Source organism: Echiichthys vipera (assembly GCF_963691815.1).
Source record: "Echiichthys vipera genome assembly, chromosome: 4".
Lineage (NCBI taxonomy): Eukaryota > Metazoa > Chordata > Actinopteri > Perciformes > Trachinidae > Echiichthys > Echiichthys vipera.
Genome location: NC_139829.1, coordinates 16,360,935 through 16,378,434, shown reverse-complemented (window position 1 = coordinate 16,378,434; position 17,500 = coordinate 16,360,935). Strand labels below are relative to the sequence as shown.

The window sequence follows — 17,500 nt, the reverse complement described above, 5'->3', positions numbered from 1 at the left end:
TTTGCAGCTCCTGGCTGATACCAGACACTGTGGTGTTAGAGCTGTACTCTGAGTCCGATGAGTCTGAAACGGCACCAGAGGTGGTGGTGGCCGCAGTGGTGTGGTGAGGACGGACTGAGAAGTGGACCACGTGAGGAGGAGCCTCTGGAGACGGCGTGGGTAACCGGCTACGACCATCAACTGGAGACACCTGAGGTGAGAGGAGAGAAGGGGAAGACGCAACAGTGAGTATTCCATCTATTCCAGCTATATTTTAGATTTTCAGTTCACTTTCTTTCAGTTGTATTTTTCGGGATCTTACCTCCGGATAGGGCCCAAAGTAGGACAGTAATACAGGAAGAAGGACTAGTCCATTCAGTACTCCAAGAACTGTTAGGATGGCTAATACTGCAAAGAAATACCTGAAACAAACAAAAGGCACACACAGAGTGTTACACAGGGAATAAACTTCTCAAGGATAATTTTACTAAAGACAACATAAAAGGATGAAACACCAAGACCACTTCAAAATGACTGGAACAAAAAAAAGAGTTGCCCAGGCCAACACAGACAAACAAGAAGAGAAGGGGAAGAAACAAAGAAAATACCTATGCTAACCACAGAGGTTTAGACGTGGAGAGACATGTGCAAGATCAACCGTTACACAAGCTCAAAATAATAATTCCACAAAGACACCCGGCCACTCCCCAAACACACACACGCATATATAAACCCCCCACAGACAGGCAGGCATGCACTGTGGTTTTTAAGGAGCAAAACAGAAATGTACCTTGTGTGTTTCTAAGTACCGCCAAAGAGGTTTAGTCTTAAAGAAGCCGCAGAGAGAAAAGAAAGGGTAAGCATAATTAGCAAGAGCTGGTTAATTCAAAGGCACGGAGGAAAGAAAAAAAAAACGGGGGGGGCGGGGGGTACTCTCTGTTGGGTGTGTGGTGTATAAGCAAACATGGAGAAAACAAAGCAGTGAGGAATGTGAAGGGAGGGGGAAGGGGTAGGGAAGGGGTAAGGAAGGGTAAAAAGAGGAGAGGAGGGTGAGGGGAACATGGGGGGGGCAAGAGGACAGGGGCCTCTCTCTCCTCTTCGGCTCTAAAAAGAGAGAGAGGGAGAAGCAAACAAATGAAGTGAAGGGTATAGAATTTAAACAATTTAGTCTAGGAAGAAGAGAAGGGGACCCTCAGAGTGCCACCCCTCCCGGGTCTCTCTCCCTCTCTTTTATTTCTTTCTCTCTCTTCTCTGCCTCGCTTCTCTCTCCCTTTTTTCCAGCTAAGCCCCTGTGAAATTCCCGGCCACTCCACAATCCCCTCTATCTAATTAAATCTCCAATGTATCAGGTAAGACCCCCCAACCTCTTTCTCTCTCTCTCTCTCTCTCTCTCTCTCTCACTCTCTCTCTCTCTCTCTCTCTCTCTCTCTCACACTCTCTCTCACTCTTTCTCACTCTCTCACACCCTCTCACACCCTCTCACACTCTCTCAGACACACCAATCCAGCTCCCTTCATTAGCGAAGGCTTTCCTCATCACTTGGTTATCCAGTGAAAGCTCTCAGGTTATCAGGGACACACTGATGAACCATGAACTCCCTCTTGACTATGACTCTGCGTGTGTGTGTGTGTGTGTATGGGGGGGGGGGGGGGGGGGGGGGGGGGCTGTGTGGTTAATTGAGGTGTAGATGAGCTGGCATGCTATGGGCCTTATGGGCCTCAAACAGAATGCACATTCATTGTTCATGTATATGTGAAGAGCTCTTTTCCAAAACGAGATAAAAGCCAAATTTAAAAAAAATGAGTTTGTCACGCCACTTTGCTGTATACAGAACCTTTTCACTGCTTCATCAATGTTTCATGCCAAATCGCTATACTTCCTTGTTTAAAATGGTCAACAAGATGCAGTTCCTTTCCAAACCGCGAGAAGCGCCAAACCTATTTTTAGCCTAAATGCGATAGGTCCTCTCGACCAATCAGAATTCAGGGAGCGTTCTATGCGATCCAACATGGCGGCGCTCTGAAGCAGGAGAGTTTTTTGTTTGGTCTGTCCGTTCAACATGTTCAGACTGAGCCATAAACCACTTTGACAAGATAAATTGAATATTAAGCAAATGTGTGGGTCTGGGTAAAAAATGTAATTTTACTGAAAACTATAAAATGGATTTATAGCGTTTTGGAAAAGAGCTCCTCATGTGTGTGTGTGTGTGTGTGTGTGTGTGTGTGTGTGTGCAGAAGGGCAGGCATTGCACAGAGGAGCGCTAGTTCTCTACCGAGCTCTGGGTGGCCTCACCTTCACATTACTGTTACAGTGTATTAATGTGAAAAAGGATGAATACTTTCTAAATATGCAAAATGCATTCATTATAGAATAGATACGATCCAGCCAATTGTGTTTATATGTGTGTCATATGTTGCCTCCCATTCTCACATACAGTTTTAAAGCACAGGCATCTCTATCTCTCATTATTTTACTTCAGTATTCTCTCAGGAGGTAACAGAGAAGCTGAGACAGAGTCAAATCAGAGCAGAGCCGGGTCTAGCCTGCAAACAGATGAAGTAAAACTTTCCACGATGTTGTTGCAGGTACATGGATGTGACCTGACGACAGGTCTGCATGCTGTGAGTGGTAATGTTAAGTCAGCAGTACATTGGATACTGACCGACTCTCACTAGATGAATACATTTCAGGATACATTAAGCATAAGAATCATCCATACCTTGTTGTTGCTTTTATAAAGGTCAACATATATTCAGTGCAGCAGTCTATCTAAACATGCTTAATTTAAGTGCAAACATTTTTCTTTAAAAGGTACCTTTGCTTTTGCACCTTTCAGGTAAATGGGGAAACACATTTAAGCCCCTTTCACACATGCACTGCAAACCTGAAATTATCTAGATTAACATGTGTGAACTTTAATATCGTTTCAGTAATTGACTGCAGTGATGAAAAAGGGTGATCTAAACAAAGACGGTTGGACCAGTCCCAGCCTGGTCAGTTGCATACATGAACTGAGGAAGCCTCTTGGATGAGAGGTGAAATGTCTTCCTAGACAAATTGAAATTAAATTGTTTTGGGGATAACAATGGACAAATGAGAACCTTCACAGGCCTAAACAAAGACAGCAACCATAATGTCTGACTGGAGAGACGACGAGATTCAGGCACTTCTGTCCAACACCAAAATCATCAGACAGATTCAAAGAACGGCAAGAGAACTTGTTGTTTGTGACCAAATTAAGAACTGGCTATGTTGGCACGCTGTAATCCTCCGCCTGCACGTTGCAAAGTTCAATGTTCAGGTTTAACAACTTTTGAGCACATGCCAAATTCTACTGAAAGCAATCTCTATGATTTTACCTTTGACTTGGTAAAGCTCTACCCACACACATCATATATACACTATATAGTATTTAAATCCCACCCACCAATCCTTCATCTACTTTATTAGATTATAAGAACTGTTTCTGTAAGTGGAACTGTGTCAACGCTACGGTTAGCATATCCATACACACCAGGAGGGGTAAACGCCACATCACCTTTAGATACACATATATGCACCAACATCTACACATGCACGCGTTCAGCCCACATACCAGGCTGAGTGCCCTGCCGGGCTGTTTAGAGTGAAAACATTCACAGGACTGACAGGGAAAGCCAGGGAAAAAGTTTTCTTTCGGCGCAAGCAGAAAAATACGAGCTGGGCCTGTTGTTATTGCACCGTCTTGGGGCGCTGCTTTGTTTGCTCAGACCACAGCAGAACCTTTAAATGGAGGCCCGGGACTGAGCCAGAAACCAGAGCACACCACTGGAGGTGAGGAGAGAAGGTCTATAGGCCTCCCTGTGTTTGTGTGTGTGTGTATCTGTGTGTGCTCCCACTGGCAGGCACGCCATCATTGACCCCCATGATTACAAGGTCAGGGAGCACACTGGTGTGTGTTTGTGTGTGTGTGTGTGTTTAAGAGGGACTATGTGTGATTGTGTGTGTGTACATGCATGAGCGCAGGCCTGTGCACATGACAGAGTCTGCGTGCTTGCAGATCACATGGACTTCAGCGCTCCCTTTTCTTAAAGGCACATGTCAACCAATTTATACAGCTACCTCAGCTCCTTTAAATTATTCAGTGAGCTCACTGGAAACTTCTCATAATACTCCAGGCTTGCGAATGTACAGAATCATTAATTTTTCTCCCTTGCATGGCAGCTGGTCGCTACCTTTCTATCTGAAGCTTACCAGAGCGCGCACACACAAAAGGAGCCACTGACGCAGAGCCCCCACAGTGTGTCGGTTTTAATTTCCACTTTTCCTGTCTTTCCACAACTGCCCTCTAGCCTTCCACCCTGTAACTCCTTCCCATGCTTATAAATGCCTAGCAAAGGGCAGTTAAACTAGCTGAAGGAGATTACAAAAGCCAGAGGACTTTCCTGCTCTCCTTCTCTCTCTTTCTCTCTCTCCCTCCCTCCCTCCCTCTCTTTTACTTTGTTTCCCTCTGCTTCTCCATCTACTACCTTTTAGCCCCCCTCCTCTTCCTTCTCTTGACCTTCAACTCTCCATCCTTCCCCTCGTTTCCCCTAAAGTGTCAGGCATGAGAGACACTAAGGGGGAGGAGGATGAAAGAAAAGACATGAGGGTGGAGAAAGATGAAGACATTGTTTATGAAGTTTCTTGGAGAGAAAGTCCCAAGAAATCGACAAAAAAAAACAGGTATGTCACTGGTAGCTGGTAAAGGGATGAGGTTTACAGAAAGGGAATATGAAAGAAGATGTGGGTGGAAGATGAGAAAGAGATTGGGGGAGGGGACGTAGGATGAAAGCAAAGAGCCTTCATGCATGACTGGTGGCTCAGGTAGATTCCTGTGTGACATACAGGTTGAGGCATGGTCTCAACGTTCTACTGACGCCATATAGACACTGGACAATAACCTTTGTACATGCTTTTATATTCGGCTAAATGAATGAAGCATTTTCTCACAAGGGTGGATCTTTGTACTCACCTGACAATAAAGTCAAACTCCGATCCAGCAAGCATTAGGACACCTAATAAGGTGGAAAAGGCTCCATCAAGCACTGGAGCAAACATGTGCTCCAATGCCAGCACTGCCCGCTTGTGACGATCCCCTATGGCTGTCAGGAACGCCTACAACACACACAAAAACATAAGTTATGTCTCGTTCTCGAGGAGATGACGTTTCCTACAAAATCTAATTTGTAATTATTGACATAGTTAATAATACTCATTGTTTCATTATGTTTATGCCTACCAGGGCCACATGGACGGTGAACTCTACTCCAATGCCCACAGAGGCGATGAGAATGACTACAGGGACAGCACTCAGCTTGATTCCCATCAGCCCCATGAAGCCAAACAGCTCCACAGTCATGAGAGAAAGCACCAACACCTGAAGGGGAAAGGAGGCGATCTGTTAAAATCCAAGCTACTTGATAGACATATAGGAAAAGTGACTTTATATGTTTAGTCAAACACAGGACAGGAAATAAATTAAAGACATCAGGATGAATGGGGCCACATGCAGGATCCAATATGTTTTTTAAATTATGTTCTGTTTAAAACAATCTTTGCGAGCATTTCATGTTCCCTAAACATCTGTCTTCTTTTTGGAGGAAACTCAAATTGTTTTTGCAGGTTTTTCATATCAGTGTACACTTCAGTACACTGATCAGATGTATGGAGCAAACATTTAGTCCTGATCACATTCAGAGACTTTCAGGGAATTTAACTTGCAGCTATTCTCAACTACATTAGTCTTTAACACCATAGTAGACTTAGCACTTAAATATCTTCTATCTATTCTATATACTAATTATTATATGACAGACAACTATAAAGTCAAGCAAACCCATATCACATGTGAGATGCAATATTCGCCTCATTGACTGCCATTGGCCTGTCGGCAAATAAGATGGCTTTCACTGCTGGCAGTGGCTGAAGTTTATGTGCTTGTTTGCAGTCGGCCTCAGACAACAGTCTGCTAGCATATGCTGCTACTGAAGCTTTAGAGAAGAAGCCACTGGCTGGACACAACGTTGGTAGGACGCATGACGTATGACGTATTACGTATTACGTAAGACGTATGAAGTATGATGTATGATGTATGATGTATGACGTAAGAGGTCAAAAGGTTCTGTGTGATTTGTTTACAAAGCCTCCAGCAAGCATTTGACCAAGGGAGAGACAGCGTCAAAGCTGAAGGGATTCAAGTTCATCGCATTAGATGACCAGCCTTTCTTCGTTGTGGAGGACATTCATGAGCTAACGTTACTGGATATACATGGAGATGGATGCTAGCCCTGTGAATATGCTTAGCCACGTGGCACAGTGGACTGACAAATATTTTACTCAATAAAAGCAGTGTTACACTTCCATAATGATATAATAATATCTTATTGTTTTTGTAATGACTTTTACATTTAATTTACGTTTCACAAAATGTTTTGGTTGGGCTATGAAAGTACTGAAAAATGATTGTCATTGAGTAGATAAGGTTAGTATAGCAGACTAAAAGGGCACTTGACGCATTTATTTGTCATGTGGATTAAAAGGTTGTTGCATACATTTGTATGACTGAATTTGTGCTCACTCAAAGATACTGACTTTAAAACGGTCTAGTTATTTTTTCATAATGACAATGTCTTCATTTTCCTATCACAGAATGGAGAATAAATACCATCGGTATCGGCTATAGGCCAAATTGTTATTTTAAACATCTGTATCGGCCCAGAATTTCCCAAACGGTGCAACCCTGGTTGAGACCTATTCTGATGCCAAGTGTTAACAGCAATCAATACCAAGTGGATTAGAAACATCTGTATGAATCAAAACACAAGTCACATGGTTTAAAACAGGTCTGTGTATGTGGTTAAGATGAATTTCTGGGCAAATAGCTAAGAGGGTTTAAAAGGGTTTATGGTTTAGGGTTTGACATTGTAGGGCTGGCGGTGGTCTGGTCCTGGACAGAGCAAATGGTTAAACTTGACGCTTCTCCATAACTTGTCTTTTGATCTTGCTAGTAAAGCCTGAAAGATGAACAAGATCCCCTCCTCCCCTGTTTAAGGGCTCGGGTGGCCTGGCCACTGGCGGTTGTAAAATACAACCCACCAGAGAGAAAAACCAGAGTGCTCTGTGTATGTGTTTCTGTGTGAATTATGTACCTGCATGTTGACATGTTCATACTTTATCTGCGCAAGTATAAACATGTCTGCGTGTGTGCTTAAAGCCTGTGTATGTGTATGTGAATTGCTTGCGTGTATCCTTGGAAACTCCTCTTATGAGAGGATGGGGAAAGTAGAAGTGCGGAGGATGGAAATAAAATCTAAGGTTTTATAGGTTCGGAGTGGGAGCAAGTTGTCTGAGCAACTTTGTGTCCTCTCCCCATTTATTTCAGCGTTGGTGTCTGGGAGTGTTGGACAGACAGGCCCTAACAAAACGGCACAAGATAAACACTGGTGACCGGGGCTACAATAACACACGGCAGCCCCTTCTCCTTTTGACTCTGTCCTATTTGAGATGCCTACTGGACCACACAGAAAACAGGGTGGAGAACAGGAAAATGTATTATTTAATAACAGAGTTTGGGGTTTCTGCCTCTCTATGTTAAGAAATGAGTCAGTTTGTAACGTTTTCCATACCAGTGAGATATTACACTTAAAGTAGACTGTGCAGAGATGTTTTTTTCAACAATCATCTGACAGAACAACTGTTGTGGATATACTACAGCCATTTATCAACAATGTATGTATATTATTGTGCCTGTTTTTTTATCTAACACTCACTATGATGCCGGCGGTCCATGGGTTGAGCAGGAAGAGGGCACAGACCAGAAAGGTGCAGGCGAGCACGACACTGATGGACAGCAGGAGCCAGTGGCGCAGACTAACATACTGCTCCCAGAACAGGAAAGGGTAACCGTTTGGGTAAGAAGGTAGGCCTTGTCGGCTGTAGTTGCCGCAGATAGCCCGCACGCTCTCGATGGCCTCCACGAACTGCGGCGTCTCCCGGAGCCCGTTGAGGTAGAAGGGGAACTGTGCGTATTCGATGGGCTCAGCAGCCGGGACTGGATTGAGAGACAATAAGAGGAAGGTCAATTTTCTGGAAGTAAAAAAAGGAGCAGAACTTGATTTATTCAGCTGTAATTACCACATCATTCATTTTTGACCCCATGCAGCGGTTGATGATGATTTTACACTTTTGGCCTTGGAAGCAGAGGCCACACAGGCTTGCTGATGATACAATTTCAGCATTAGGGAAGTGATCATATAAATCAACAATGGCAACGATGACTCTGATTAACTAGCATTAGCTACTGATCATTTAGTGTATCTGCAGAAATAATTTTAGACTCTTCAGCCAAACCACCTGTTCTAAGAGCAGCTACATCTGTAGGCGAGTGTGTGTGTGTGTGTGTGTGTGTGTGTGTGTGTGTGTGTGTGTCTGTGTGTGTGTGTTGGGGGTAGGCGGAGCAGCTTGAAACAGAGCTCCATTGACTCAAACCCAGTCTGTGGCCCAGCCTGGTTAATGAGGGCCTATCAGTTCCAGACACAGCAGAGTGTCAGAGCTAAGGTTGATTCGCGGTAATTACAATGTCAGAATCACCGCCATTACCACACCCTAAACTTAGCACCGCCACATAAAGCATAATAAAGATGCATAAACACGTGTACCTGCCTTTCACTCTACTATGAAGTCATATTTGGTACTGTCAAACAGTGTGTTCATTCAGATTTTTGCTTGGAGTGTAATTAACAACGCAACGCTGCATATGGCAGATTTACTCTGCAACTCCACATCTAACTGTCAAACTTTCATTATAAAAATACATGTTGTTGGTGGTCCTGTGCGCATATTCCACAGTGCCTGCAGGGTCAGACAGGAGCACTTGCTAAAATGGTTTGACCTATTATAATCTCAACTATAAATTTCAATCAGGACAGCAGTTGGCTTTTGGCCAACACAGATCTGCTCTGGGGGGCTCCTGCACAGCCTAGCATTTCACACTGCTTATCCAATCATATTCCCCCCCTGTATAGGACTTCCTGCTTGTTATCCAATTGTGCCTCTCATCCAAACCAAGTCTCTCCTTGTTATCCACTCATTTTCCTCCCCCGTGGAGAGCTTCCTGACTTGTACCAAATCACAGGATAAAATCAAACAACATGACAGTACTTTTTTATGTGAGTTACAGTCTGTGTGTGTGGCAGGGAAATAAGAACAGGGTGTAGTGTTTGGGGTCACTGAGTTTTAATAATGTGTGTGTATGTGTGTGTGTGTGTGTGTAATACTAGGGCCCCATGGTAGCAAGAATTATAGCATTCACCACAGGCACCATTAGAAGAACCACAGTAAGCCGTGTCTCGGTCCTCCTCCTTGCAACCTGAGCTCACGCATACACAAATGCACAACCACCACAGTGGTACAGTAAAGTCTACTACCTCACTTAATGCTAAGAGGCAGACAAGGAGCAATAACTCAAACCACAAGAGGTAAACACAGCTCACATGTAGCAGCCGCATTACAGAACCTAAAAAGGTTATAGCCGAGACCAATGATCCCCACAAAAAATTGGCTTAAAATGTCAGTAAATGCAATTTGTTCAATTGTACCGTGTAGCATATTTGAACTTTATCATTTCAAATTAGCTTCATTTGTTGGAGCAAACATTATTATTGACATTTCCTTCCTTGTGTCAGTCGAAGCAAAACTTCATTCCATCACACTATAAGGCTTCCTGTTTTTAATTCTAGCATACTTTGTGGCATGCTGACTTACTGCTGAGGCGTGTCTCGGGCATGGAGTCGGTACGGTCGTGGAGCCACTCGGGAGGGTGTGGGCGAATGTTGGCCTGTGAGGCAGCATACGCCACAGGATCATTGCTGACCCAGGCAGTTAGGTAGATGTAGAAAGCCCCAGGGTTGATGATCCCATCTGCATCAACAAGCCTCTGACGAGTCAGCTACAAAACACAGAAAGGACATAAATAAAAGATCGGACCATTACTCATGTAGACAATTAAGATCTGTTCTGTTGTATTCTCTTAAAACATTCAGACACATACTTGCATGCATTTAAATAATAAATCATTTATATCAGGTCATTTAGGTTTATATTAAGCTAAGCCAAAATTTGAAGTTTGAATATGGAATAATTAGCAAATGTTCAATGTGCAAGTATGGTAGAATTTTTTTTTTTTTAATATAGTGTGTATAGGAATTCATATTGCGGCCGCTAAGAATACATTGGACACAAAGATATTGTGTTAATACGACATGCTTAACCAAAACATTCTACAGGTGAGCCGACCACAGAAATGCTTACTTATACACATGCATGAGTGCAAGAGAACGGAGCAGCTTTCAAAATAAGAGTCAAGTATTAGTCCCTCTCTCTTTCCAACCAAAGAAAAATCAACAAGTCAAACACTGCTTGCCTTTCTGAAAATTCCCGTACTTCTCATCGCAGCTTCCCAGAATTATCATGCCACATTAAAACATGGAAAATGTTGAATCAGCTTCTCCCTTTACATATAGTAGATATTGGCTGGCCAACCTCAGGTCCAATGTCCTGACCACTCTGAATACATTTCTAAATGAAGCCTTAGCACTTTTCTGTTAAGAAGCAGCTGTGGAAGATTAATTTGTTATCCAGTCTTAATTCTAATAGTGGGCAATGTACCAGTATATTGATATTTGTAGTATGATACCAGCTCTAATCTGGCATGCTGGTTCCTGAGCTGAAATTTAAAGGCTGTATTATGATTTTCTCAACTGACAGCGGAGTAAATTGAATCAGTAGTATTATAGTGTTTCGTGGCCATGTCTGCAGCTCTATAGATGGCAATGTCTGTCTGCTGGTATGTTGGTAGGTCAGTCAACTATTTTGTTCCTATAGGATGGATTGCTATGAAATTTGGTACAGACATTCCTGTAATAATTAATTAAATAATAACTTTGGGGCTCCTTCTTCTTTTCATCTACCACCATTAACAGGTTCAAATTTCAATTTGCTCAATACTTTGGTTCAAAATACCTGCAAAAACTAATGACATGCTTAACATTTTCTAACATTGCTAATTAGCTAATGTTAGCATGGTAACGCAGTACAACAAAATGGTAAACATGGTAGACTACCCATTATTCCTGCTATTCATCAGCATGTTATAGCCGGTCAATGTTAGCATTGACATAAACTTAAGCGTAAAGCACTGCTGTGCCTAAGTAAGTGCTCACAATCACGCCCAAAATTTCACACTAAGGTGTCAACACTATATTAACTCCAGCAATATTGCTCAGCGCAGGTTCCTTTACATTTTAGTTACTCATAATAGAGCTGGATGATAAAACATATTAAGTCTCCATTTGTCTGTCTTATGTCTTGTTGCAGATTGTTCCAAAGCTGTTTTAGTCGGCGTCATTTGATGTGACGAATGTGGTCAGTAGAAAGACAAAAATGGCTCAGGGGTCATTACTTTTGCCCTCCCATGTGGAACCAGAGCAGTGTAGCCTCGCATTGCTACCTCATGAGAGGTAAAACCATTACTGCACACTGCTGCCGGAACCATAAATCCCTCCTTCACTGAGGCAGGGAGAGTTTTGGGGGTGAAGCTGTGGGGTTAGGTGGATGAAGAAAGGTTTTTTTGTGATGGGGGGAGAAGAGAAAAATTGCTTGGGTTAGCGTAACAATAAAAAAATTGGCTTGAGTCCCTGAGCACGTCTGTGTGCAGTTAACCTGGTTGTTAACACTGAAGGAAATGCCACCCAGCAAATGGAGTAGAGCTATAAAAATAACACAACATCTGTACAAATGTTGCTCACACTTGCTTCTCCTGACCCCTACGGATACCCAGAATACCTGGCCCCACAGACCAACCTAGCCCTGAGAAGAAAAGAGTTCTTGATAGCCTTAGCATGGCATTCACTTTCCACCTCCTCCTTTACCTCTCGAAATCTTAATCTTTCTTTTCTCTAATTTTCAAACCACACACACACACACACACACACACACACACACACACACACACACACACACACACACACACACACACACACACACACACACACACACACACACACACACACACACACACACACACACACACACACACACACACACACACACACACACACACACACACACACACACACACACACACACACACACACACACTGAAAGATACAACCAGCTATGACTCCTAGGCAAGGCCATAAGGAACGAATGGTCGCCCAGCACAGAGGGAAATGTTAGCAGCAGCAGATCAAAGCCAGAACACCTCTGCACAGATCCATGGAGTGGCATATCAAAATAAAACATCTAGCTTTGCAATTTGCCAGGGTTGGAAAAGATCTGGTCCTCATTTTAAGACACAAAACCAGCTACTGCTGTAAGTGCATGCACAACAGACAAGAGCAGAACACACACTCAAAACATACAAATGCACACACGGAGCTACCTCAAAGAAACCATGTGTTTCAGCTCCCCTCATTGAAAAAGGACACAGCAGTGGAGCAGTAGGAGAGGGAAAGGGAGGGAGGAAGGGACAGAGAGAGAGAGAGCAAGACTGGTAGTGTGAGCAGGAGTTAGTTAAGGGAAGTTGGAGAGGGGGGGAGCCGGATTCCAAAGGATCTGGATTGAATTTAACAGCGGGATACGCAACAACTGTATGTCTTCAAGCTGTCACGGGAAGCCAAGGCAGCTCTGCTGGCGGCCCACACGCCTCACGGCAAATACACTCCCCTCACAGGCACAGGAAATGATGTCACAGAGCCGCACACCAGGCCTGCCTCTGCTTCCTGCCAGCTAGTGGAAGGGATGGGAAGAGTAATATGCTGCTGCAATGGAGCTCAATGTGTAAGAGAAAAAAACAAACAAAATAAATATAAGTAAACACAAGACTTAGCAGAGCTAAGTAGAAGTATTTTGGAATCCTGGTCAAGAATTTAGTTTTAACATATTTTGCCAGTTCCTTATCTTCTGTTTCCTGCCAAAGAATACAGGCATGCATCCATGTATGTTGTTTTTTGGAGGTGGCACTAAACTAAAAACAGCATGCGATGCCCCGTTAAAACTGAGCAAGTTTCCTATGGACCTCCTTCTGGGACCTTAGCCGCTCATTAGATTGACACACACTAGTTCCAAACTGGAGACATGGCTCACTTCAACAGTTAAACTGGAGTTTGTCAGAAGATCATGATCATGACATCTGTTGTATGTTCACATTTACAGCTGTGTGTACAGTAGTGATGAAATCTGGGGACTTTTCTAACCAATAAGTCATGTGCTGCACTGAAAACAATGAACACACCAAATTTTCATTGTAACCTCTCTATCGAAACAGGATACACAGACTTCCAAGACTTAGTGAGCAAAGAACATAAAGGGTATTTTTGTGTGTATAATGTTAAAATTGTTCTTTTTGCAATTTATCAAATAACACACTACTTTTGCATGATGGACATTCAGTGGATTATTTATTTTAACTTAAAGGCCTAAACTGTCACATTGCCTTTTTGTCAATGAGAACTGTCATATTACTGACTTTTTTAGTGTTTAAATGTAGCATCAAATAGCAGCAAATGTAACTAATTTAGCTACATAGTGTGGCCAACTAGCTCAATTTATCAGTTGTCAAAATATGCAACAAATATGCAAAATATGTTGTAAAACATTTTTTAGAAATGCAAGCATATTATTTATTGACTCATTGGGGCTTGAAAGAGTTTCTCTGTTGTGCACCAATTTTTTTCAGCCTTCCAAATTCTCATACTACGAACTGTCGAGAATTAAAGCGGCAAATGCAAAAGGCTTGATGCTAAGAAAATAACTGTCAAGGCTTGGCATGCATATGCATCTCACACACACTAGCGTTTGGCGATTGGACAAATGTATCCGTGATTGGGAACAGTACATTGTTTGTTTTTTTGGGCGATGTTTGTCATTTTATTTTTCTAATTTAATGGTCTGCCTCCAAGGAATGAGTGAGTGTGTTGAGCCAGCATATTTTCACATCTAACTCAGTGAAGTTCACAAGAAAATAAAGCTTGTATGCAGTGTTTGGAATGTTACAGTTGTATTTCAATCAGTCAATCAATTAGCGGTTGTTGGGCTGACAGTTGTACATTGGAAGATTTTAACACACACACACACACGCGCACACACACACACGCACAAACACACACACACACACACACGCACAAACACACACACGCTCAAACACACACACACACACGCTCAAACACACACACACACACACACACACACACACACACACACACACACACACACACACACACACACACACACACACACACACACACACACACACACACACACACACACACACACACACACACACACACACACACACACACAAAAAAACACACACACACACACACACAAAACGTCCAAGTGGGACAAATGGTTTAAATGAAGAGTAAATAGGTTTTTCAGAGGCAGGCTGCAGCCCCAGTGAGAGCTTTAAATTCCTGGGCTCGGTAAAGTCATCACACAGAGAAGATGAAGACAGACACAGGGAGAAAGAGAAAGCAAAAAAGACAGATAGAAAGAGACAGTTTTAAAGCTGGGTGTGGCTTTTCCAGCCCCTGTCACACATGACAAAGTGCACGGATATACATGCACATACAAAAAGACAACACAGCTTTGACACCAGTGTCAGTATCGAGTCAAGTCAATCTTCAGATCGCAGTCCATGTAGTACGCTCAGCGTACACTTATTTGGAATTGGTTTTAACTGTGAGAATAAATGACATGGGCTTAAATCCTGAACATACCAGGTTGAAGTTGATGGGCTTGTCCCTGCGTCCTGTCTGCACCAAGAGCTTGTACGCAAGAACGCCATCATCCGAGCCATTTCTGTAGCTGTTGAGGGTGATGCGTCTGGCCTCCCAGTCCTTGTCAAATGCCTGCTGGAGACCTGCAGGAAACCACAACATGACAGATGTGAATGTTTGAAAAGGTTACATGCCCTGTTATCTTCATTCTTCCTCTACAACACACACAAAAAGCTGAGTTCAAAAGAAAACACAACACATAACAACCCAGCACAGTACATGACAATTTAACACAAAACTGAAACCTAACCTTATAATAAGTCTGACTGATTTAATGCGATAACTTGGTTCCATTCTCAACCACCAAACAAGACTTCAAAAGCCTAAAATCTGCTGCTTTTGATTCAAAGCCATCATTAGGGAATATATCAGTACCATGTGTCTTAGTTTCTATACTACTCTCTAATCCATATGTGTATCACTCCCCTCCTCTCGGCTCTCCCCCAAGGCCCATGCTGTGGTCTGTCTGTGGGAGATGTTGTCTTGGGTCTCGTTCCTTGGCCTGTCTGGCTCCAATTTGTCCCACCATTGCAGAGAGCAATATCAGTCACAGTTCTCTCTGTCTCACCCCCACACTCTCTGTGTGGTTCCCAGCCGGCTCACACACACAGGCTCACACAATGTGTTTTATCGTTACGGGCAAGTCATTGAGTGCGCTTACCCGCTGAAAATGAACCCATTCCCAGATTTGTTGACATGTGAAAGATAATATTCTTGTTCAGTGGCGCAATTCTTAGGAGCTGTCACTGCTGGGTATACAACCAGAAACCCATCCAAAAGTGAATCCTGCCATTATGCAAAATTAACCCAAGGTCCCATAAAATTAATATTTGAGTAACAGATTTTAATGAAAAATTACAAAAAGTTGGATGAGTGCATATGAGTGTCAGTTTGCGCTGCTAACATCATTTGTAACACTTTCTACTGCCAAAGGTTCTAGCATCCTGTACATTTCCTGCGGCCAAGTATAAAAATATGGCCTCCCACTTCGTCCACCTCCATCATCAAGCCCACTTATGGATGACACAAGTGATTTCAATCAGGCTACTGTCAGTGTCCATTTCGCAATCCCACCTACTTCTGAACTCCTGCCCAACATCTTGTTTCCTTCAGATCCATGTCAAAACACAGAAGAAAATTATGATCTCAAGACTGTTTCATGAGAGAGTAAATTATTCCCATGCCTGAACTATCTTGAATAGTGATGTTAAATGAGGCATTTATAACAAAATCATCTGTGACATCAGTTATTAGGGTAAAATTTAATCTAACACAGACTCTGAATCCTACTGCTACATCTGACCCAAGGAGAGTTTTTTCCTTCCTATGACCCAATTCACTTTTGCTCTGGTTGGGGTGGTAATTATATATCAAGCTTAATTTTACCTTGCAGCCATTCCCTGAAGTAGTGAAGCCACATGCGAGGCAGCTGTCCGTTGTCTTCCTTCAGCACGTAGCGGATGGTGTGGAACCTCTGGTGGAGCTGGTGCAGCAGAGGCTGTTTCTGGGCGTAATCAGCCTGCTGCGTCACCACATACATGTTGTAGAAGGAGAAGAACTTGAACTGGGCACCGATGAAGTCATACTCGCTGGTCTCTCTGGGCACGATGTCTGTTAACTCCAGGCCATCCCTCACCTGAGTGGTCCCGTATAGACTGATTCCCAGCAGGCAGAGGAACAGCACAATCACAACCACCTGGAAGCAGAAGGACGAAGACGGTGCTTCATCAATCAAATCACTGCACAGAGGGGCAGGGCAGGACAGCTTAAGCTTGACCAAATTATTGACAAACAGAACAAATCGTCTACCTTTAAAATATCACGAAGCCAACAAAAAATCTTACTTTAAATTGACTACAACAGTAACATTCCTAAAATATAGCTAACGGGCAAGAAACACAAACAGTCAGATGATCGTACAGATTTTAAATACTTCAAGGTTATATGAAGAAAACGACAAGGGACAAAAAGTAGACTTACTATCCAAATTGTATACTTAGTGGTTCTACTTTGACCTACTGCGTGCACTCAGGTTTGTTGCAGCAAAGTTGCGATGATAGCCAAAAACAAGAACAAAATTTTCCTTCATTCAGCAATAAGGGGAGTATTGGATTTAGGTCAGAGGAGTGCATGAAGCTATTTTGCAATATGGCAATAAGGCTAACCCTAGCTCTGAGTCAAGTACAGGCCACTAGATGATTTCAGTTACGGAAGGCTTTGAGAAGACCAACCACTAGACTGAGGTCAGAGTGTGTGTGTGTGTGCGTGTGTGTGTGTGTGTGTGTGTGTGTGTGTGTGTGTGTGTGTGTGTGTGTGTGTGTGTGTGTGTGTGTATGTGAGTGTGTATTTGACTCAGAAAGAACATGACCACAACATCCGTCCTAGATTTCCTCCTGCTATTTGCTCTGGTGACTAACCCTCCCTTTCAAATTATCACCGCAGTGAGTCAGCACGGTCTTACCTCACACAGAAGCTTTTTACCACCTCTTCCTCTACATCTGTTTTCTACAGAAACCCACACAGAAACTAAACTCACCTTGGTGGTGGGCTGCAGAAGGAACGGCGCATAGTGTCTCTCAGCAAAAGAAGACAGGGTCCAGCGGGAGCAGGGAGGCTCGAGACAACGCAGGCCCAGTGAGCCTTCTCCATACTGGGACAACAGG

General features: G+C 43.1%; 1 protein-coding gene across 1 annotated transcript in view; it reads right to left on the bottom strand.

Moving 5' to 3' along the window:
• Window positions 1-17,500, bottom strand: part of ptch1 (patched 1) — a 50,601-nt gene that overhangs the window by 1,257 nt on the left and 31,844 nt on the right. Inside the window, exons 14-22 of the mRNA XM_083912215.1 lie at window positions 17,374-17,494; window positions 16,224-16,533; window positions 14,778-14,920; window positions 9,763-9,946; window positions 7,770-8,050; window positions 5,240-5,377; window positions 4,973-5,115; window positions 302-401; window positions 1-190 (exon numbers count right to left, since the gene is read on the bottom strand). The exon at window positions 1-190 is cut by the window's left edge and continues 167 nt beyond it. Coding sequence (XP_083768341.1) covers window positions 1-190; window positions 302-401; window positions 4,973-5,115; window positions 5,240-5,377; window positions 7,770-8,050; window positions 9,763-9,946; window positions 14,778-14,920; window positions 16,224-16,533; window positions 17,374-17,494 — 1,610 coding nt within the window. The remainder of the gene's footprint in view (window positions 191-301; window positions 402-4,972; window positions 5,116-5,239; window positions 5,378-7,769; window positions 8,051-9,762; window positions 9,947-14,777; window positions 14,921-16,223; window positions 16,534-17,373; window positions 17,495-17,500) is intronic.